The sequence below is a fragment of the Drosophila obscura genome, unplaced genomic scaffold, assembly GCF_018151105.1.
Source record: "Drosophila obscura isolate BZ-5 IFL unplaced genomic scaffold, ASM1815110v1 contig_208, whole genome shotgun sequence".
Taxonomy (NCBI): Eukaryota; Metazoa; Arthropoda; class Insecta; order Diptera; family Drosophilidae; genus Drosophila; species Drosophila obscura.
In genome coordinates, this window is record NW_024542799.1 from 2,354,335 (window position 1) to 2,377,835 (window position 23,501).

General features: G+C 43.1%; 1 protein-coding gene and 1 long non-coding RNA gene across 2 annotated transcripts; both read left to right on the forward strand.

The window, feature by feature from the left end:
- The first annotated feature begins 1,004 nt into the window (after nt 1-1,004).
- On the forward strand, nt 1,005-1,966 carry LOC121404503. The gene is made up of 2 exons (XR_005968052.1): nt 1,005-1,189; nt 1,878-1,966. It is a non-coding gene; the product is annotated as an uncharacterized LOC121404503 (long non-coding RNA).
- A 53-nt stretch (nt 1,967-2,019) lies between these two features.
- LOC111064867 lies at nt 2,020-13,666 on the forward strand. Its single transcript, XM_022352686.2, has 4 exons — nt 2,020-2,083; nt 12,013-12,152; nt 12,217-12,645; nt 12,709-13,666. Exons 2-4 carry the CDS (start codon nt 12,130-12,132, stop codon nt 13,226-13,228), a joined length of 972 nt encoding a protein of 323 aa, XP_022208378.1. The 5' UTR covers nt 2,020-2,083; nt 12,013-12,129; the 3' UTR covers nt 13,229-13,666.
- Nucleotides 13,667-23,501: the final 9,835 nt, after the last annotated feature.

Genomic DNA, 23,501 nt, shown 5'->3' on the forward strand with positions numbered 1-23,501 from the left:
ACCAGCTCCAGGTCCAGCTCCAGCTGCAAGCCCTGGGCTGCCTTTCACTGCCGCTGCTGCTGCTTCTCTATGCATTTTTCAACCCACACAAAAAATTACTTGAAGTGGAAGCTGCCACTTGCCTGTTTTTACCCCCGCCCCGCAATTGACATTGAAGTAACATCCACACACACACACACACAAATAGCAATTCAGATTCCGGTTATGCATATTTTTATGCCAGCATTTTTGCTGCATTTAAATGATGCACGAAAAGAAAACTGGACTGGCCGACAGGAAATGCAAAGTTCGCCATATTATTTAAGCCTTTTTTTGCTTTCAAAGGGGGCTAGCCGCGAACTGATTTGCATCCCAACTTTTATTTACATGAGTGCATATTTTGAATATGCCCATAAATGCAGAGAGTGCTCAGACCTCAGACCTCGTAAAGGGGCAAATGTTGTACCATAGACTCTGGCCCCATTATCGATGCCACTCTTCCTAATGACATGATGCAAATTAGGCCCCCCACTCCAGACTCTTGACCCCCAATGCTCTCTAACCAGCCAGGCAGCCATCCAGCCAGCAGTCACGTGCGGCAGCTGCGGCCCAAAGTGGTGGAGGCTGACAGGCCATGAAGCCTAATGTAGTAAGCCTCCAATGAACGCCCCTTTCCCCAGGTGCCAGTCCCAGTCCTCTCCCAACTGCCTTTGGATGGAGTGAGTGGCGTTGCACGTGTTGCAGAACTTTCGGTTAACGGTTATTAAATGCAGTTTTTGCAGTTTGACAACAAAATGCAGAGCCCGAAAGTGCAAAGTGCAGATGGGGGAGACCGGCACCGGTTGGGTCCCCCCGTAGAAAGAAAGACAGACTGAGAGCAAGCGAGCTGGAGAGTTCGGAGAGAGAGGAGAGAGATCCCACGAACAGAGCGCACGAAGAGCTGATGAGAGAGTAAACAGAAGAGTGCAACCGGTTTTGATCAAAGCTCCACTCGCGCTTTGGAGCAGTCGTCACAGGTGCGCGAGTGCGCTCCGAAGATCAGTTCAAGCTGAGATCGCGTCGCGTTTGCTTCGACTACGGCCTACGACTTCGGTGTGCATTGGAGAGCCAGCCGATCTGTCCGATCGGTAAACTGTCGGTCCGACAATACAACAGCAGAATCGTACACACGAAAATCGCGCAATAAATTCCACTATTTTTAGCATATTACGTGAGTGTCATTTGAATTTGTTGCGTGAAGTGTACGCCCGATCCGGGGGCAAAAGAACAAACAGAGTTATACCCAAATTTGCTAACCATTTGGCTAAATCTGTTGTAGCTGTTTGCTTCTGTGTGTGTGTGTACGAGTGCCTCTCAGTGTGTGTGTGTGTGTTGGCCAGCTCCAAAACCTGCTGCTATTATTAGCCTTAGCCAAGATTATGGGCGATTTCATTATGGCGCTGCAATTTGCTGTGCTGCCGCCAGCCTCACCACCAGCCCCAGCTCCAGCCCCAGAAAGAGTTTGGGACGAGAAGATTTTAGAGTTTGAGTTTGGTTAGACGAGTTCCGAAGTCCATGGCGGGTCTGGGTCTCGCCAAGTCTTGGCCATTGTGTTGGGCCCCGGTCCGAAATGCCTGTGCGAGAAGCTGCAACGCCTTTCATTCATTCATTCATGGCAGCGATTATATCATACACCTCCTCTGTATGTGCCTCAGTATGTCTGTACGTACCAGCAACGTGTTGGCTGGCATTTTGGCCAGAACCAGTAAAGGTTTTTGGCCCACACACTCGCACTGGCGCACACACCAACGAATAGATGCATAGATAGAGGCGACGTCATCGCCTATATTTATATATGTATATGTATATTTAAATTAATATTTCTTGACATTTTTCTGTGCTTGCTTTTCGGTCTCCAGTGCTCTGTGCAACAAACAGTTCAAGTGAAGTGTAATGAAATGTGTGCAGCGGCAGCAGGGGCACACTAACAACCTGTCGCTCTGGCTGGCAAAAAGCGTTAACAATAAATAAGCGAAACAATAGCAACAGCAGCGGCAGCAGCAGCATCAGCAGCAACAGCAGCAACAACAACTCCAGTCGAACTGTATAACAATGAGGAGAGAAGGTAAGCCAGTTTTTTTTTATAGAGAAATACATATAAAAATTGTATATATATTGGGGGGGTATATATGTGTGTATGTGTGGGACTACAGAGAGTACGTACTGCGTACGTCTGTATACCTTAACTTATTTATTTACCTTCAATTTGTTTTTGACCAAAACTGAATTGCATTTTGAGCATCTTTGGGTGGTTTCCTTCACTCCGCTGCTTCTTGGTTGCGATTTCCGCAATACATTGAACCACCTGAACTGATATCGCGTGGGCGACTCCATCCATTGATTACGCACCCGTTGACCCTGAAAGAGTCAACAAACGTTGGCCAGTCAGAGATTCGCCTTATACGAGCATGGGCACGATTCGCTCTTTGTTTATGGCCCAGTTTGTTGGCCCCTCGCTCCCTCACTTTATGTCACGCCAGCGATTATGTCATTCGTCAGAGCAGCAGATGCTACCCCATCAAAGGATCAACATAGCAGAGATTCGACCCTGGCAAGTCCAACTTTGTTATGGCAGATACAAAGATACATTTGGCCTACAAATGCGGAAGCAAACCCCCGTAAGGGTATCGAAACTTCAGTGAAACATCCAAATTTTTTGGTCATATGCTGCCAATTGCAATCCGTGAGATTGCCTTAAAAAATGCTGAAGCTGGAGCCGGTGCTGGACCTGTAAAAATGACAATACCAAATAGATCAATAAGTGAAATTTAATAGTTTCAGACATGGATATGGCCATATAATTTATTGCTTTCTCTTTTACTTTGAATGACAAAAGGAAAATCCAAGAAAAGAGTTTGATGTAAGCCCTTACCTAACAACTCCAGCAGAAGATATTATCATACGCTAGACAGCTAGTCAGCTAGTCAGCACAATGAAAAGCATTTTCCAAATAGTTTATCTTTGGTCGGAGCGCAGCTCCCATAGTTAGGGGCCCGGACCCACTGTGCATAACAGAACTTGCTGTTGGTTTGGTTATTTTTCTCTGCTGTGCCGTTGTGGAGACTAGTATTATTTTGTTCGTGTCTTAGCCGCTGGCCATGTTTATGGTTAAGAGCCAGCCATGCTTAGCACGCTTACCATCCAATAAAAGTTGCACAGAGGACGGGCAACAGAAACAGCAACGGCAGCGGCCGCGGCAGCATCTAGAAATTCAAAACCAACGCCAGGGGCCAAGTGTCCCTCTCTGTTTTTCTCTCTCTCTCTCTCTGGCTCGTTTTATTTTATTTTTACTTCTGCCTGATGACAATCTTTTGATAATAATTTTGATAATTTTGTTGTGTCTTTTCGGGTCAACTCTAAAGTTGTATTCGTGATTGTTTTGAGTGCGGTAACAATTAGAGATGTACTCGCAGATGTGCCGATGTGCAACTTTTTGCCATAGCATAGCCGTAGTATGGGGTATGACCATGATTCACAAGATGCAGCGAAAGTTATGTAATACTCCTGTTGCCATTGCGGTTAATCGAAGACAGGTTTCTTTTATGCTGTCTTTTTTAAACGGCCAATTTGCGGCTGTACAAGATGCGTGTGCGTGTTAACCTCATCGAAAACAGCCAATCATTTGGCTCGAAGCCAGCCCACAGTAACTAAATACGATACGTGCATATGCAAATGCTCAGCGACCATCAAAAAACACAAATCAATCAGTGCTAATCACCGACTCGACTGGCAAGCGTCGGTTATATAAAATTGAGTTAAATAATTCCATCTTCACTCTACTTGTGCAGACTGCTTGTGCAATCTTCCTGAGTTTTGTTTGCGTGTGAATCTGACAGACGGCAAAAACCAACTGAGATTACATGCTGCACACACTCTTATACACACGTACGTATGATTAACATCACCATATGTGAGATGTTAGATGTTAGATTTGCTGCAACTTTCATTTGACATTTGAGAGGGTGCTCTGGTAGCTGTCTTTGCATTTGCAGCATTTGCTGCCAGTGCCAGTGCCAGAGCCAGAGCCAGAGTCTGCCACCAATTGAAATCATCAACGAAACTGATGACGATGATGACATCATCATATGTAATTAATGCCTCGTGTCGTTTGCATTGCATTGCACACTCATTGCGTGCAAATTATACAAAAAAATATATCTCTGACATTCCACGCCATGCTGTCGGGCTATATAAATCATTGGATCGAACCGCAGATCGATGCTAAGTTGAATGCTTATTGAATCAGTGTTATAAACAGGTTTTGCAAATGTTCAGTTTGCTGAATGTGCAGGTAAAAACATGAGCAAAAGAGTCGAAATTCGTTTTAGATATTCAGGCATATGATGGCTTATAAAGATTCGAAGCAACAGAAGAATCTCTAAGGGAAATGTAATTAATTAAGCGATTATATACTTGAATGTCATACAGTTGAATTGTTACTTGAGAGGATTGTGGCACTTCACGAAATTCTCCATTTCTCCAACGTTACAAGTATTTGTACTAAACTTAAGAGTATATTCGTAAATGTGTGTTTACCCAGACATTTATCCCCCGCCGCATAAGGAAAAACAAAGACCGTAACGAAATCCTATAAATAAGCAAAACACATTTCGAATTTTGCTGCTCAACAGAGGAAACAATTAGAAATAGGCAAACAATAGGCCAGACCTCTCTATATGCACACAAGCTCTTTAATGTTCAAATCATAATTCACTGAACCACCATCCCACCCGCCAGAGAGCAGAACAGAAGAGGAGAGGAGAGGACAGACCCGTAACCAGGCCGTATGGCAGAGTTATGGCAACGTCCTCTGTTTCAACATCTAATTGAATGAACAGCATTTGATGGAATGTGGTAGAAAACAGAAAAGCAATCAGGGAAAAAACCAAACTTGTTGAAAACACACAGTTTTTTGGCTTCTCGAGTGCCTTAAGCCGTAACAATGCCACACAGCCACTGAAATTCTGTGAGCCACACTTGACATTAAAGTATTTTCCAGAGCCACAGCCAGAGCGAGAGTCTACGCCCACAGAGATCTTCCACGTTACCAGCTACGAAATTATATATGTATAGCGAGCAAAAGGCAAATATTATACAATCATCAGGGGGCTATAACAACAATAATAACTTTGGCAAATTATAAAAGGCAACACCCCTCTCATAAATCGCTGTCTGCTCTTGCCGCCGCCACAAGACCTTGAAGGCAGAAAACCAAAAAACAAACCGAAAAAAACTAAAAAAAAAAAAAACTATATCCGACAAACAAAAGCCAAAAAACTCTCAAGATTGTGTTTGATATTTAGCGGACATTCGTTGGGTTCAACATAAATAGTTTGTACGCTTTTTATGGATAGCAAGAGATCTTCTTCAGGCGAGAGGCGAGTCATCAAAAATTCACATGAATCCAATTTTACTTGGAGATGTCATCGGGCTGCACTCTGGTACAAAATTGTATTGGAATTTCCTGCTTCGAAACAATGAATGGCCAAAGTAACAAGAAGAAACCATTCTGCCGCTTAACGAGTTGCAATATTAATTAATCTCTATCCGTGTCCCGGGCGCATTAGAATACTGGCATCCGCCAGGCACCGCTGGTGCAGCACTGGGCATTCTCGGCATCGTCGTCGGATCGGATCGGATCGAATTCGATCGGAGCAGCTGCAGCCGCCAAGCGTGGGAAACGAAACGCAGCCGCCGCCAGTCTCCATCTATCGTTGCAAGCTGGCCCAGAGTCGAATGGACGCCGGGATGTTAATGGTGGATGTGGAGAGCCATGATCTGGTCTCCATACGACACATGTGTCGATTGCTGGGGGAACGGGAATTGGCTTATTATTTGATATTTAAGGTTTGCATTTTTCTTTTGCTATTTTTTATTTTTTTTTTTGCCAAGTGTATTTACGGATATTGTCAACACGTTTTGTTGGCCAGTTGTGCAATCGAAATGAATGCAATGAAATACTCGTACGTGTGGTTGTTGGTTTGTTTGTTTGTTATTTGATCTCTAGATCAATAGATTACAACCGCAGACTTTAACTTTATGGGGTCGTATAAGATAGTCGCTCTCTAAGTGGGACTGGCTGCATTTGATGGCTCCACGAGCCACTTGTGCAGTTATTTGAACTATTAATGAAGCCGAAATAAACATAAACCCAAGGCACAGCAAGTCTAGTGCGGCTCAAGCCCATGGCCAAAAAAAAAGAAAAGAAACCCAGAAACAGAGACGGGGACGGGGACAGAGACAGAGACAAAAAAAAAAAAAACAAAAGTTGTAACGGTATTTATGTTGCAAAGTATCCCTTCCCGTGGCAGCCACAGTCACAGCCGCAGTCTGTCTGCCCCATAAATATGCCGCCGCCACCGCCGCTGACTGCGAACAGGTTTAACCCCGAGCTCCAGCTCCAGCCCCAGCCCCAGCACTAACCCACTCCACGGCTCACAGAATATTTATTATGCGCATTGTTTCGGGTGCCATTTAGACCGTGCGCCACAGATACGAATCCACACGGACTCGAGAACGCGGCACTAAGAACCAGCAGCCCAGAAGCAGTGCCTTGCCTTGCCACGAGTTCGAGTACTTACAGTTACAATTGAAGTTACTGAATAAGTGGAAACACCTGACGATCTGTATCGGTTCTGCTCAGAGAGCAACTTAATGCGCCACAAGCAGCAGCAATAGCCACCACATGCACTCATAGATGGCTTGTGTCTGTCTAAACAGATCCATTATACCAGCATTGTGTCTCTAATGTATAGCACCCCGTTGGTAAAGACTTCTCGGCTGTCGCCACAGAGTGAAACCCATTTAACGTATGGTACCGGAAGGGCGGTGCAGACCCATTGGAGGCAGGCGACACCGTCACACAATTAACCCATAAGGGGCAACAGCGGGCGCCCACATATCCGCATTGGAAAAGTGTGTTAATGATGTGCGAATGCTTCAGCTGATGAATAGCCTTCACATATCTATAAAACTAGACTCTCAAATGGCAATCAACTTCAACTTAAATTCCATTTGAAAAGAACAGCTCAGCTTTTGTGCAAATTCTAGAGCACTAAAAGAGCTTTGCTTTTCGGTAATTCTTCAAAGACTCAGCTCTGCTCGGTTCTGCTCTGCTCTGTTCTTGACGCAGCTCTAAGTGGTTTGGCTCAACTCTAAAGCTTGGGAATCCAATGAAAGACAGCGCCAGTCATAGAGATTACGCAGAGGGACAACTGTTGCGTTTGATGTGAAATCCGGCCTACACTTGCCATTCCCATTTGAGACAAAAACAAAAACAGCTGTAACAGTGCTAGATGGGGGTATGCAGGGTACTATGTAGGGGTCTTAGACAGGGTCAGGTTGATTGAAATTGATGTTGCAAACGTGACGTAGTCAAAAAAGGGACCTTCCCAACACTCCTCACTCGCGTACGTACCCCTTCGCTTTGATGGCGTCTCTTGGAACCCTGGATAACAGCAGTTGGCGGTGCTGACTTCATTTGCAAGTTGCCGCAATTGTAGACGGGTAGACAGAACCCAAGGGCCGGGGGTAAACCAGGGGGACACGGACAACAGAAAAAACATCAAATCGTTGTGCACAATTTGTTGTTGTTGTTGTTAAAAGTGAGTTTGCGAAAAAGAAATAAAGGGTAGAAAACAAAAATTGAAAGCATTACGTACGGGGCCCAAGCTTAGGCCGTTAAGTCAACTTTCTCCGAACGAGTGGTGAGATTTAATATATTGTTTGGCCACACCACAAATGTAACCTTCTTTGTCTGTCCGATTCTTTTCGACGGGGCCATTGATTTTAACGGCTTACTTCTGCGGGGCCAACATCAAACAGTGTAGAAATAAATGGCTGAAAATTTAATAAAAGAAATATGGCATCTTTATCGCACTTTCATCGACCAATGTGAGCGCCGCACTTGGCCATAATTAATTTCATTCCCTTGCTGCTGAAATCTCCTTCGACCACTACAACGTGAGCGAGCATTTATGGCTAGAAAGTTTTTGGGTCTTAGGTTTTCGGATGGGTTTGTGCATGGCCATTGACGTTGTCAAAATGTTTTGCCAACTGACCGCCCATTTGAATTTTTTGGCCAACTTCTTGATGGTGTTGGTGGTGCTGGCTGTGGACTGGGACTCGGACTGGGACTGGACTGGAAAGCCATAGATTAAAAGGCAGAGGCAGCTTGAGAGCTTGAAAGTGCCACAAGTGAGGCACAGTGGCCACTGGCCAGGCCTTTATTTTAGGCAATCCTATCCTTTCTCTTTTATGACTCCCTAAACTACGTAGTAGATAAACCTTATATGAGCATAGATTTATGGTTCTGTATTGTTCTGGATTTGCCCCACAGTTGTGATGCGAGAACAGAATAATTTTAAACGCTGCTCATTTTTCAAGTCTGCGCGCCCTTTTCGGAATGCCTCCACTCGGAGGCACCATACCCAGACCCAGACCGAGACATGGAGCTGGACTCCACTCCTCTCTGCGGCCTCTTTATGTCTGCGGTGTGTCTTTCTCGCTCTCTCTGTCTCTTTTTGTGTGTGTGTGTGGAAGAGTTAGTGTTTTTAATAGCCTGCAGGGTTAAAAATTTAATGGAAAAACGTTTTAATAAATCAGTTAAGTGGTCTTGCCGCTTTTTTTGCGGCTAATTACACGCATTAGTGTTGCCCAGTCGCAGATCCACAGTCTGCGGCGTGTTAACAGCCGCATCCAGTCCATGACTCCGACTCCGACCCGACACTGGTTCTGTCCACTCTGGACAATGTTGCCCATGCAGCGCGTAATTTAGCAATTAAAAGCGATTAACGCGCAGCAGCTACGGCTACTTAACGTCTAAGATCGGGGGACAGCCCGACAGCCAGCCAGATAGACACCGCAGCAGCCTGTCGCATCGTAGAGCTGCGCAGAATTCGCGGTTGCTGAGGCTGCCACTGCCACTGGTGCCCCCAGTTTAATGGACGCCGCTTGAGAGCAGCAGCCAGGGTAAAATGGACATAAAGCGCTTTGGGTTTTAACAATGCAATCAAATTTTATGCTGATTTTCGAAAACATGCAGCAGGAGTCATTAAATCAAGCCAAGATGAGATAAAAGCCGATAGCAATTAATGTACCCATAACAGTTTAAAATAAATATAAATTTTTTGGCCATAACATCCGCTAATTAGACATGAAAATCATAATGGAAATGCCTTGGAAGCCCTAAAAGCAATCAAAAGTAAAACGATCAATAGGCAGGGCACACGAAACTCCTAGTGGAAGGTTTTGTATAGCTACATATAGCTAAACAATGGCTGATTTATGAATATTAAGGGGAACACAAAGGAATCTATTTGAATGGTAATTGTACAATGCATATCTCAAGACTTCCAGCATATGGTTCGGTTCGGAGAGAATGCAAATGACAATATAAAGGCTGTTATTATTTATTCTAGCGACTTCTGGGGGCCACTGCCGTGCACTGTGGCGATACGATTTACGAGGGATACCACAGTTTGAGAGCCTACAACTTGCAATTTCGGTCCAATCCGCCGCCGTCCGTCTGAGAGCCCCCCACCCCACCCATCAGTTGGTGCACTTGTGAAAGGCGCTGCTGCTGTTGCTGCCGCTGCCTTTGCGGTTGAGTGCTACAGATTGTGTCCCAGGCGCAGGCTGGTGGCCTGCAGTTCTTGCCCCAGTTTGGTGGGACGCATGCATACTCGTATTCGTATTCGTACTCGTATATTTTGTAGATGTGCATCTGGGGAAAACTTTCTAAACCGCGCCCCGAAAAAATATCATGGTGGTGCCCGGTGCGCGGTGCCTGCCCGGTGCTGGCAATGAAATTTACATGCCGCTGACCAAGACCACAACAACGGCCTCAATGGCAAGTTCAAGTCGTCCAACTTTTATGACACTTGACCACAATGATGGAGTGCATTTTTGCGGCCGATAGCAGTGTCTTATTTTCTCACTTTGTGTAACACAATTTGCCACAAATTAACTTCTCGTTTCGTTGGCAACGACTTCCGCTCTTGGCCCATTGTTGGCGCTGCATCAGCGGAAGCAGCGAAAGTTGTGAAATCCTCCATCAAAGACAATGAACGCGGGGGGCGCCACACTTTTTAACGGTCCAGCGACAAAATGCAAATCTCATGTAACCTGGACGAGAAAAACTGCTTTACGAGGCCCCCAGCCCACACACATATTGATGAGGCCATATACTAGATTTATACGACTATGTATGATGTGGCATATACGAAATTTGTGTATATGAAGGAGCCCTAAAATGATCCACATTACCCTTCGTTTGGTTCTGGATGCTTTCTTGCTTTATAATGCTGTTTATGTGGCGTTAAATGTTAAGGTCTTGCCGCTGCCGCTGCTGCTGCTGCGCCAAGGTAAATACGAGAGCAAACACATTTTAATGGCATTCGCATTCCATTTGCCGTTTGCCGCAAAAGGAAAAGGCTTTAAGGCAAGCCTAACAAAACAAACCCCAAAAACCGCATAAACAAATCAATGTGCGGAGCGTCGTGGCATGGCATGGAATGAAGCTGCTGTCCGAGCGTAGCGGAGTGGACGGAACAGAATGGGACGGGACGGGAGTAGAGCGAGGCATGTAAAAATCCGACGCATGGGAGTTGCAAACGGAAAGGCTTTGATGGCCGCCAAGTGATAGAAACCCCAAACGAAGGTGGGATAGAATGGGATGGGAGATGGAGGCGAAGGCGAAGGAAACCACTGGGACCACACAGACAGAGACAGGAAAGGGTCGGCTGTCTCTCATTCTTGGCCTCCATCTGGGTTCGATTTTTCATTTGACGACGTTACCGCCCACACCATAAATGTGTCTGTGTGTGTATTTTTGTACTCCCCAAGGCACTAAAATCACCGCATTGAACTTGAAAGTTTTACTGTAGACCTCCTCAGATCCACAGATCCAGATCTCAACTGACAATTGTATCGCGATTGACCGCCAGGCAAGCCACAATTGTAAATGCACTCAGCTCAGCAATTGGCCACAGTTGAAATACATAATAAGAAGGCTAGTCGAAGAGGGGCAGTGCCAGTACCAGTGCCAGTAACAGTGCCAGGCCCACAACGATGCGATAGATAACGACACCCTTTAATTGGCCTAATCGACGCAATAACTCAATTTTATCATCAGCCTTGTCTGGCTAGGCTGGAGTAGGGCGTTAATGACATGCTGGAGAAGAAGATTCCAGATTTTATTCCGCCAAGAATTTCGTGGAAGTTCTACAAGATGGGAACTATTTCTTGTTGTCAGAATTATAATTACACGTTGATTGATATATGTAGCTGATATGAGTATATGTATATGTCTGTGACTTCTGTAAGTGTGCATGCAATCAAGAATTCAAGGGAGCAAGAGAACCAGTTCTCCCCTCAGCCCACACTCCTTCAGCCACTGCGCTCGCGTCCCGCATATCAGCTGTCACCTTGCAACAGAGTGTCGCACCCAAAAACCGAGAGCTACGTGACCAAGTGACAAATTGCACACGAAGGACGAGTAGCGAGGCGACACTGAGGAGGGGCACCTTAAATTTCCATGCCCTGAACTTGAAAGAACGTACATATTTCTGCCACTTTTTGAGTGGCTTTTGGAAGCTTAACGGGACTGAGAAAAGTGCAACGAACTGCAGTTCCAATCATTGGGATGGGTGCGCCGCAACAGTAACATCATAAATTGATATAAATTATGCAAGACACGGGCAGGGGTAGAGCGAACCACATTCCTGAGGGAGGGGCTCTGCAGTTACAGTGGGGATGGGACTTCACTCTTATCGGAATGCTTATTTGTTTACGGTCCTTTGTCTGCGGGATAACTGACTACAACACGTTCCGAGTTGTTGATTCAACTCGTGCCCAGGTATAAAATAGTCAGTTGCCGGTTCACTGTGCAGGGTGGCAGCCATATGAAAACGAAAAATTAAACTTTATCTAATTAAAAGTTGAAAACTGACATGAGCTAATTGCTACGTGTATTTTCTGTTTGCTTTTTTCCAGGAAGCTCCTGGAATTGCTAGTCGAGACCATCCAGCAGTCGATAAACCGCAGCGCCAGCCCCAGGAGAGGAGAGTACCCCAGCATCCAGACAGAAGGTAGTGGAACCATCAGAGCAAAATGCACGAGAGACAAGTGAAGAAGTGAGTCGCGGGGATGGGTCCACTTAGCCACCAATTTGAGATAACATTTGCAATCCAATTACAGACTGAAGGGCAGCCATTATGTGGCCACTCACGGCCGCCTCACACCTGACCCACCATACGTCCACTCGAATCGCGGCTACTCCACGGACGGCGAGGAGTCCCATTCCCATTCCCATCGCGCCCCCTCCGAGCGCACCTACTCCGAATATACACTCACCCACGATCGCATTTCGCCACAGTCCCAGTATAACTCGTCGCGGAAGAAGCGCTCCGCAAACGGACACCACCAGCACCTGCAGCACAGCTACAGCCACAGTCAGATGGGCCTCTCCAGCTCCCCGGATAATGGGGGACCACGCTCGCTCAGCGGACCACCGCCCACACGTCAACCGCCACGAGCACCTTCCGCCCTTAGCTATGATCATGGCGGCGACGGGGGCAGCGATATCTATGTGACCAGTGCAGCTTACAAGGCGCCCTCGGAGATCAGGCAAGCTCTTTAATGCCCTTGAACTCCCTTCCAACGTTTCTAACAGCTGTAAATCTCTTACAGTCGATATAGCCAGCGCCCAGTGTCGCGTGGACCACCGCGTAGTGTCTATTCGGTGGCCAGCACTGCCAAGACGGGACGGAGTGCTCGGTCTACCACCAAAAGGGGCGCCAAGATCGAGACCATGTCCGCTCCGAACCCATTCTGTCCGAATGTGAAGGGCGTCTGTTGTCTGATGCTGCTGCTCAACTTGGGCCTGATCCTGGTCACTCTGGGCTTTGTCATCGTGGTGCAGTTCTACGAGCCGCTGTATGTGTGGATACTGGGCATTGTGTTCCTGATATTCGGCTTCCTCACGCTGATAGGCTGCATGATCTACTGTGTGTATGTGTGCCGCGATGCCAGGACTCCGTCGCAGGTGCGTAACGAGGATCTCTACTGGACCCGTCACTGGCAGAAGAACATCGGCTACACGCCCCAGGAGATCAACTACAAAGCGGACAAATACGATGCCTATTCGGATCGGTACTCGGTTAGCAAGCTGAGCGGCAAGTACTCCGATCGCGAGAGCCAGCGCTACTGAGGCAAGGAGTGAGAGGAACTAATGTCAAATATGGAATCAGAACTTCTTTGTGCTTTATGGCAGTTGCATTATTTAATTGGGAAGTGCTTGCGCCATGAGAAATTCGGAAAAATCGAAACGAGCCTGCCTTGAAATCTTCCTCGTGTAGGCATATATTAATAGAAATATAAAAACCACTTATATCTTAACTAATTGTAAGACTAGGTACTAGTTCTAAACGGTTATTAACAAGGCCCCTCAACGTACCTGCTGCAAGTTGCTTGCTAGTTTGTATGTTATAAGAGAGATATTGAAAGAAAACGAGAGGATACACGAGAGTATTGTAATCTGCCATATTTGAGAAGGTTTACCGCTCGTTCGGCTAATCAACTGTAACTGCAAATGCTTATAACACATGACAAATAAATAATACGAATAATAAAATACATAATACAACCACTCCAAAGTCTTACAGGTATTTCCTTTTCCTTTCCTTTCCTTCCTTCCGGTTGATTTCCATTCGACTATATAATAATCGACTAATTTCATGGTAGTAATTCCACAAGTTCGGCAGCGCTGCACATTTCAGGGAAGTATTTCCGGAAGTACGGCAACTCTACACATTTCAGGGAAGTATTTCCGCAAGTACGGCAGCGCTGCACATTTCAGGGAAGTATTTCCGCAAGTACGCCAACGCCAATTGCCAAACTAAATTTAGGATAAAATCATAAATAATGTTTCAATGGAGCTTGGAACAAAACATTTAACATCAATTAAAAGAAATAAGGTATACAAAAATACAGACGAATGGAAGAAACTTGGTTGACCAGCAACACTGACGTCACATTTAGTCAACATTTACGTTTTATGCTTTGGCCGTTTTTGTTTGAACCCTATTATCTAAGCAATCCCATTAAAAATAGTTCTTAAAACTAGCCAATCCTAAACAAAATTCATTGAGGAATAGGATAAAATTACTTGTTTAAGGCTGAATGCGCCAACTAGCTAACAATATTAAACGGAATATCAAAATTGACGAATTTCATATCACAAAATATCATGGCATGGCAGCCCGCAGCAACTACGATCTGGCAATGCCACAAAACGACGACATATTAGTTTTATGCTGTTTTCACTTGTCAGTATATATTCGGTATATATATGGTATATTTTGGCATGGTATCCCCTATACTATCTTCTTCTTCCTCTTTGGCTACTTTTTTTCTTCTTCTTCCTCTTTGGCTACTTTTTTTTCTTCTTCTTCCTCTGTGCTACTTTTTTTCTTCTTCCTCTTTGGCTACTTTTTTTCTTCTTCTTCCTCTTTGACTACTTTTTTTCTTCTTCTTCCTGTTTGAAGATAGTCACTGTCACACAAATGTTTATATTTATTATTTTATTTTATTTTATTTTATTTTTTTATAAGTAAAGAGGTACTAAACAGTATTTGCTTATGTTATGTTTTGTAAGTGCTCAAGTAGTGCCAGAGCTCCCACAAGCCGGGTGGTGTAAAGTAGGGCATCCTCTTGAAATTCAGTTTCTTCACCCATGTGAAATGCGAAATTTATAATATTCCCAGCAAGTATTTTTATACCCGTACTCAAAAAAGAGTTAAGGGGTATATTAGATTTGTGGTAAAAGTGGATGTGTGCAACGCAGAGAAGGAAACGTTTCCGACCCCATAAAGTATATATATTCTTGATCAGCATCAATAGCCGAGTCTATATAGCCATGTCCGTCTGTCCGTCCGTCTGTTCGTCCGTCCGTCTTGATGAGCGCCTGGATCTCAGAGACTATAAGAGCTAGAGAAACCAAATTTGGTTTCCAGACTCATGTGATATCACACTGCTACAAGTGTATTTCAAAATTTCGCCCCGCTCCCTTCCGCCCACACAAAGGACGAAAATCTGTGGCAGGCACAGTTTTAAAGATACGATAAAACTAAAAACGCAGTATCGTAGAAAATGCCCATATCTACCAGATTGCCGAATCTGAATCAGATCGGATCATAATTATAGCCAGAATCAAGAAATTTTCAGTTGCTTCCCCTCCCCCTCCCCCTCCCGCCGACGACAACGCATCTCATTTTTTTTCTCGCTCGCACATTCTGCCGCGTTCAGTGCGCGAGCAACCCCTAACGGAGGAGATGTAGAATCTAATTGGAACATGTAAAATCTACATGTTAGATGTAGAATATACATTGTATATGTAGATGTAGATATCATATGTAGCAAAAAAATGTAAAATGTAAAATTTTTTTTTTTCTAAAATTCTAAAAAGTCATATGCTCAAAAATGTATATACTGACTGAGTACGGGTATAAGTAGAGTCGCGTCCCCAGAAGCGACTCACACGTTCCTTCTCGTTATAACTGAACCAGTTGTCTCTAAATGGTTACAGTTAGCCTTGTTTAATTGCAATGCCATTCCAGTTTCACGAGGGTATGAATAGTATCTTTCCACCAATTTTTGCAAATTCGTCAGTTCTGACGGGTAAAACGTTTGAAATTTCATGGGAACTGTGTCCAAGCTTGGCAAGTTACGAAATATTTCCCTCCAGTTTTCAACGGTAAAAGTTGCGTCGTACAGCTGTTTAAGAATTCGATCGGTGAATGGTGAAATCTTGTTTCCAGAGAACAATTTTGTCAGGTGGGTTATGTCCCACAAGACAGGATACTTCATTCCGACAAAGCATACGGCTAAGTTGTTGGCACAGCAGCCATCGCAAATAATTGCCAACAAATTTTTGCCCATGTCCATGGATTCGATCCTCTTCACTACTTTGCTTATTTCCTTGTATATTATGTCAGATCCCAGCATGGGAGTGGGATACCAATTCCCCACCAAAAAGCAAAAAAAGAAAAACATCAACTTCAACATCAACACAATGCCCGCCATACACGTCATCGACACCATCCACTACATCACCGGCATCACCAACATCACCAACATCACCGGCGTCACCGACGTCACCGGCATCACCGGCGTCACCGCCATCCCCTCCATCGCCACCGTCCCCACCATCCCCACCATCCAAGCCATCCCCACCATCCAAGCCATTGCCGTCTACATCGTCATTGAATTCAATGTCATCGTCATCACAGGAGACACGAGTGCCACAAACAGCAAGATGCCTGTATTTCGAATCAGAGTCCGAAATGGACGACAATTGGGACGCGAAGAGCAACCAATTTAATAAAAATACAACAGTTTCGCCAGTACCACCTACTTCAGTTGTTATAACAACTTTAGGAATTCTAATAAAAACATCACAAATAAAAATCCTCAACAAAAGAAAAGAAAATACGCCGCTGACAGACCAGGACCGCCGGACAATAAAACTCGTAATAATGAGATATTTCTGCAAAAATGATTTACAAATGTCAAGAACGCAAGCAAACCAGCTGCTGGATGAAATCATTAAACTTTTCCCTAATGAAATTAGACAAACATGGATAACAAAGGGCAGACGAACGCCAAATTTTTATGAATCGTACAGAAAAGCTGTATATGACAAAAAAAAAAAACAAACAAAATTGACGGAAACCAAAAACAAAACTGTAGCAATTGTAACTAAATCTATATGCTGCAATGGAGATAAATGCATTTGCAAAGACTGCAAAAAGGATGTATGCATTGAATGCAGCCAAGCCTGCTCCAGCTGCGACACTCTCATATGTTATTACTGCTTTTTAAGCAAAGATATATTGTAAGTATTTACCTTACTTCAACACACACACAGTCTAATTTTACTTTTTTTCAGCGAAACGAATATATTTTGCAACGACTGCAAAACGCACAACATTGAACATTGAACAACATTGTTAAACTGAACCAGTTGTCTCTAAATGGTTACAGTTAGCCTTGTTTAATTGCAATGCCATTCCAGTTTCACGAGGGTATGAATAGTATCTTTCCACCAATTTTTGCAAATTCGTCAGTTCTGACGGGTAAAACGTTTGAAATTTCATGGGAACTGTGTCCAAGCTTGGCAAGTTACGAAATATTTCCCTCCAGTTTTCAACGGTAAAAGTTGCGTCGTACAGCTGTTTAAGAATTCGATCGGTGAATGGTGAAATCTTGTTTCCAGAGAACAATTTTGTCAGGTGGGTTATGTCCCACAAGACAGGATACTTCATTCCGACAAAGCATACGGCTAAGTTGTTGGCACAGCAGCCATCGCAAATAATTGCCAACAAATTTTGCCCATGTCCATGGATTCGATCCTCTTCACTACTTTGCTTATTTCCTTGTATATTATGTCAGATCCCAGCATGGGAGTGGGATACCAATTCCCCACCAAAAAGCAAAAAAAGAAAAACATCAACTTCAACATCAACACAATGCCCGCCATACACGTCATCGACACCATCCACTACATCACCGGCATCACCAACATCACCAACATCACCGGCGTCACCGACGTCACCGGCATCACCGGCGTCACCGCCATCCCCTCCATCGCCACCGTCCCCACCATCCCCACCATCCAAGCCATCCCCACCATCCAAGCCATTGCCGTCTACATCGTCATTGAATTCAATGTCATCGTCATCACAGGAGACACGAGTGCCACAAACAGCAAGATGCCTGTATTTCGAATCAGAGTCCGAAATGGACGACAATTGGGACGCGAAGAGCAACCAATTTAATAAAAATACAACAGTTTCGCCAGTACCACCTACTTCAGTTGTTATAACAACTTTAGGAATTCTAATAAAAACATCACAAATAAAAATCCTCAACAAAAGAAAAGAAAATACGCCGCTGACAGACCAGGACCGCCGGACAATAAAACTCGTAATAATGAGATATTTCTGCAAAAATGATTTACAAATGTCAAGAACGCAAGCAAACCAGCTGCTGGATGAAATCATTAAACTTTTCCCTAATGAAATTAGACAAACATGGATAACAAAGGGCAGACGAACGCCAAATTTTTATGAATCGTACAGAAAAGCTGTATATGACAAAAAAAAAAACAAACAAAATTGACGGAAACCAAAAACAAAACTGTAGCAATTGTAACTAAATCTATATGCTGCAATGGAGATAAATGCATTTGCAAAGACTGCAAAAAGGATGTATGCATTGAATGCAGCCAAGCCTGCTCCAGCTGCGACACTCTCATATGTTATTACTGCTTTTTAAGCAAAGATATATTGTAAGTATTTACCTTACTTCAACACACACACAGTCTAATTTTACTTTTTTTCAGCGAAACGAATATATTTTGCAACGACTGCAAAACGCACAACATTGAACATTGAACAACATTGTTCTGTTTTTATTGTATTAACTAATTTTTAAAATTAAGTTATTTAAGTTCAAAAATAAGCCTCATTTTCAGTGAGAAAATGTAGCTATTATTTTAACGAAATATTAAAAATAAGATTTATGTTCTAAAATAAAACAACATTTTCATTAGCCAATGTAGATATTATTAATAAATACAAAACCACTTCCACTTCCAATATTCTACCATTTAGCTAGCATTCGTTTGTAAATAATTTCCAATCCATAGTAACCGCAGAAATTCCATTGTATAAGCAGAAGTGCCGCGATGCTTGGCTCAAAAACGATGAATTTAAAGCTTGGGCAAGAAAGGACGATACTGATGAGCATAGGGTGTACTGCAGCTATTGCAAAATCACAATAATAGCCAAACTTAGTGATCTGCGGGCTCATGCGAAAACGAAGAAGCACACGAATTCGACGACCGGCTTCACACAACAAAACAAAATAGATTTTGGAACTTTGCCTGTTAAAACTGTTGAGCAGGAAGCAGCGTTGTGTCTCTTTATTGCTCAACATGCATCCATGGCACAAGTTGATCATTTGGACAAATTGTGCAACAAACATTTTGAAGTTGGAGCTGCAGGACGAGTTAAGCTGCATCGAACGAAATGCACCAGCATCATTAATAGCCTTTTCACACTGGGGACCATCCACCATCCATTTCTGGGATGGTCCGTAAGGTTTTGCCGTTCCGAAAACTTCCCAGTTATTCCACCATCCATCTGGGATGTTCCTAATTCTCACGTTTCAGTGCGGTATTTTTTCGATATTTGTCAAATCACTAACCATACAGTATATAGATGTGCCAGTTCATACAACGAAAGGGGCGCAGCTGAGTTTGCAGCGTACGTTCCCAGATCTTCGGCTTTGGGAATGGCCGCGTTCGGCTCTGGGAATGGCCGCGTTCGGCTCATAACGTGAAACGAGCCGACTGCAGCAAGCATGCATGTGTTGTGTACGCGTACACTCCAAAATATATGATTGTATGCATAGAATAATTTTTAGCTGCCGAAACCGACTTTGTTCGAGATTTCAGTTTACGTAAACGTGTGTGTGACATGTATTCACACATACTGCGCTCTACAATTTTTGGCCGCTTTAATTGGTTTTTCGTTTTGTTTTGAGGGCTGATGTGATGTAGCGAGCTGAGCTGATCTGCCGCAGCATAAATGTGGAATGGGCAGAGTGGGTGGGGGTGTTAAATAAATACAATATATAAAAATGAAGGATGTTATCTCTGCTCATATCTCCTAAACTAAAATTATCTTGAAAATTAGATTCGCTAAAGCTCTGGAAAATGTTCTACTAGATGTGTACATTTATTTTATTCAAAGCATTCATAAAATATTTTTTAATTTTGCCACCTCTTTTCACCTGAGTCCCCAATGTAAATACACACAGTACAAACAAATAACTTTAAATTTTAAAGTTTAAAACCAAAATCGACCGATTCAGGGCCGGATCAACCCTCAACCGGGCCCTGGGCAACCATCAATCTGGTGCCCACTATTTTTTCACGCCAGTTCCTTCTTTTTTCATTTGAAATAAAAACTTATAAATTTAAATTTTGTTTAATAATTTTTTTGTTTATCAGTGGCTATTATATTTTTAATCCATTATTTGGAGTTTTGTTTTTTCAACAAATTTTTCTGTTAGCCCTAGGGGGGCCCTCGGCAACTGCTAATCCGGCCCTGGACCTATTCCCGTCGTCAGACTTCATATTTGTTGGCGTATTCTGTCGCTCGACTCGACGCGGGTCCGAAGCCGAAAGCAGAGGCAAAGGCTAACTTAAAAGAGAATGGAAGAAATACCCCGCGCGACCGACACAACAACAGCTTTTCAAAACAAAACGAAAAAATATTTTATGAATGCTTTGAATAAAATAAATGTACACATCTAGTAGAACATTTTCCAGAGCTTTAGCGTATCTAATTTTCAAGATAATTTTAGTTTAGGAGATATGAGCAGAGATAACATCCTTCGTTTTTATATATTGTATTTATTTAACACCCCCACCCACTCTGCCCATTCCTCATTTATGCTGCGGCAGGTCAGCTCAGTTCGCTACATCACATCAGCCCTCAAAACAAAACGAAAAACCAATTAAAGCGGACAAAAATTGTAGAGCGCAGTATGTGTGAATACATGTCACACACACGTTTACGTAAACTGAAATCTCGAACAAAGTCGGTTTCGGCAGCTTAAAATTATTCTATGCATAAAATCATATATTTTGGAGTGTACGCGTACACAACACATGCATGCGTGCAGTCGGCTCGTTTGACGTTATGAGCCGAACGGGCCATTCCAGAGCCGAACGCGGCCATTCCCAAAGCCGAAGTCTGGACGTACGCCAAACTCAGCTGCGCCCCTTTCGTTGTATGAACTGGCACATCTATATACTGTATGGTTAGTGGTCAAATGCAACAATAAATATTTGACATTCACAACAAAAAATCGGAATTCACTACGAAAATGTAAACAATGACAGACAGGAAAATGGTAGAAAAAAACAACAAAAAAACATCTGATATGTCAAAATTGTCTCAGATACACAACTCTGTTTGTGGACTATCCTCTGGAATCCTCTCATTTATAAATGCTCTGCAAAACTCAAGCAGGATATTGCACACGCTATAGGCTGACAGCCTTCCGACTATTCTTTACTCAAAACAAAGAGCCCAAAGTATACGGCTGTACATAACTTAGCTTTAAAAACGCCTCGTTGTTTTTGGGTACATCTTTCTCCCAAAATGTCCCATTATATTTTTATTTAAAACATTGATTGGATTTAGTATAAGCAGTCACAAATGACCACAACCTTCCGGGCTTCAGTGTTTTCAATACAGATATCCATTCTATTATCTCCTCCTCGTCAAAGCTATCCTCATCATCATCGTCCATGTCCAACAACATGATTAGCTTGTGCAAGAATATGTTTTGCTGCTGAATCACATTCACGACCATTGAAATGTTATTTATATTCATTTTAATTAAAGTAAACAAATTTTCACCGCACGCAATTGTGAGCAACAGTTGTTTCTCATGGATGGTGGATGGTGTCAATGTGAATCGGTGTTTCACATCTTTCAAAAATTCCCACCGTTCCCCCAGGATGGACTCAGTGTGCAGAGAGTATTAGAATGTTCTGGCGCGTCATTTTTTCGAAGACTTGTGCAGCGATATTGGGGACTCCAAATTCAGTCTCTTACTCGACGAATCAACAGATATCAGCGTCACAAAACTACGAAGACTGGGAAAATGCGGTTTCGATTATGATGTGCCCAAAAATTATCTTCGCTTGATTGGTACGACCAAGTCGTACGATTGCGAGCCTGAAGACAATTACGCTGAGTTAGACGAATTAATGGCGGTCTTACAGTAAAAACCCTATAAAATACTACAGAAATAAAAAAATTGGTAAACCCAAAAATTACGCTTTTTTTTGGCTTTTTTCTGTAGTTTTTCAGCTTTTTTTGTGTCTTGTACAAGTCAGAAATGGCTTTTTTCCTGATGAAAAGTTGGCAGCACTGTATGGGAGTGGGATACCGATTCCCCTCCACAAAGCAAAAAAAGAAAAAAAAACAACATCGCCACACTGCCCGCCATACACGCCATCGCCACCATCACCACCATCGCCACCATCACCACCATCACCACCATCACCGGCATCACCGGCATCCCCGCCATCCCCACCATCCCCACCACAGTCATCGTCATCACAGGAGACGCCGGTACGAGTACGTACGCCACAAACAGCAAGACGCCTGTATTTTGACTCTGAGTCCGAAATGGACGACAATTGGGACGCAAAGACCAATCAATTTAATAAAAGTAAAAGTGTTTCGCCAGTGCTACCTACATCCGTTGTTCTAACAACTATGGGAATTCTAATAAAAACCTCCCAAATAAAAATTCTGAAGAAACGAAAACAGAATACGCCGCTAACAGACCAGGACCGCCGTACAATAAGGCTGGTAATAATGATATATTTTTGCAAAAATGATTTACAAATGACAAGAACGCAAGCAAACCAGCTGCTTGACGAAATCATAAAACTTTTCCCGAATGAAATAAGAGAAAGATGGATATCAAAGGGCAGACAAACCCCAAATTTTTATGAATCATACCGGAAAGCGAAATATGACAAAATCAGAAAACAAAAAAAAAAGACGGAGACGCCTTTAAAAAGCAATGAAAAAAAAAACCGAAACTGACGCAATTCCGACAAAATCAATATGCTGCAATGGAGACACATGCAAATACAAGGACTGCAAAAAAGAAAATGTATGCATTGAATGCAGCAGAGCGTGCCTCAGCTGCAACATTTTGATTTGTTATTACTGCTTTTTAAGCAAAGATATATTGTAAGTATTTACCTTTCATCCACTCACATACAATCTAATTTTACTTTTTTCCAGCGAAACGAATATATTTTGCAACGACTGCAAAAACAACGACATAGAACAATGACAATATATTTTAAGAACACTAAATTTTAAACAAGCCAACGAAGCTATTGTTCTGATATTATTATTATTAAAAATTATTAAAAATAAGTTTTTTATGTTCGAAAATAATAGCCTTTTTACACTGGGCGCGTCTGCTATCGATATCGGCATAGACGCAATGAAGCAGAAAAGGCGTTTACATTGGAAGACGTGCGTCTTGAATTTGGATTTGGGTGTTTGATGACAAGGAAAGATACACAAATTTTTGAAAATCAACAGAATTAAGCAAGACGTCAGGAAAATGGACGAAAAAGAATTGATTCTCATATTTAAATATTATTTTCAGACATTTCATGTGCCAGAGCTCCCACAAGCCGGGTGGTATAAAGTAGGGCATCCTCTTGAAATTCAGTTTCTTCACCCATGTGAAATGCGAAATTTATAATATTGCCAGCAAGTATTTTTATAACTGAACCAGTTGTCTCTAAATGGTTACAGTTAGCCTTGTTTAATTGCAATGCCATTCCAGTTTCACGAGGGTATGAATAG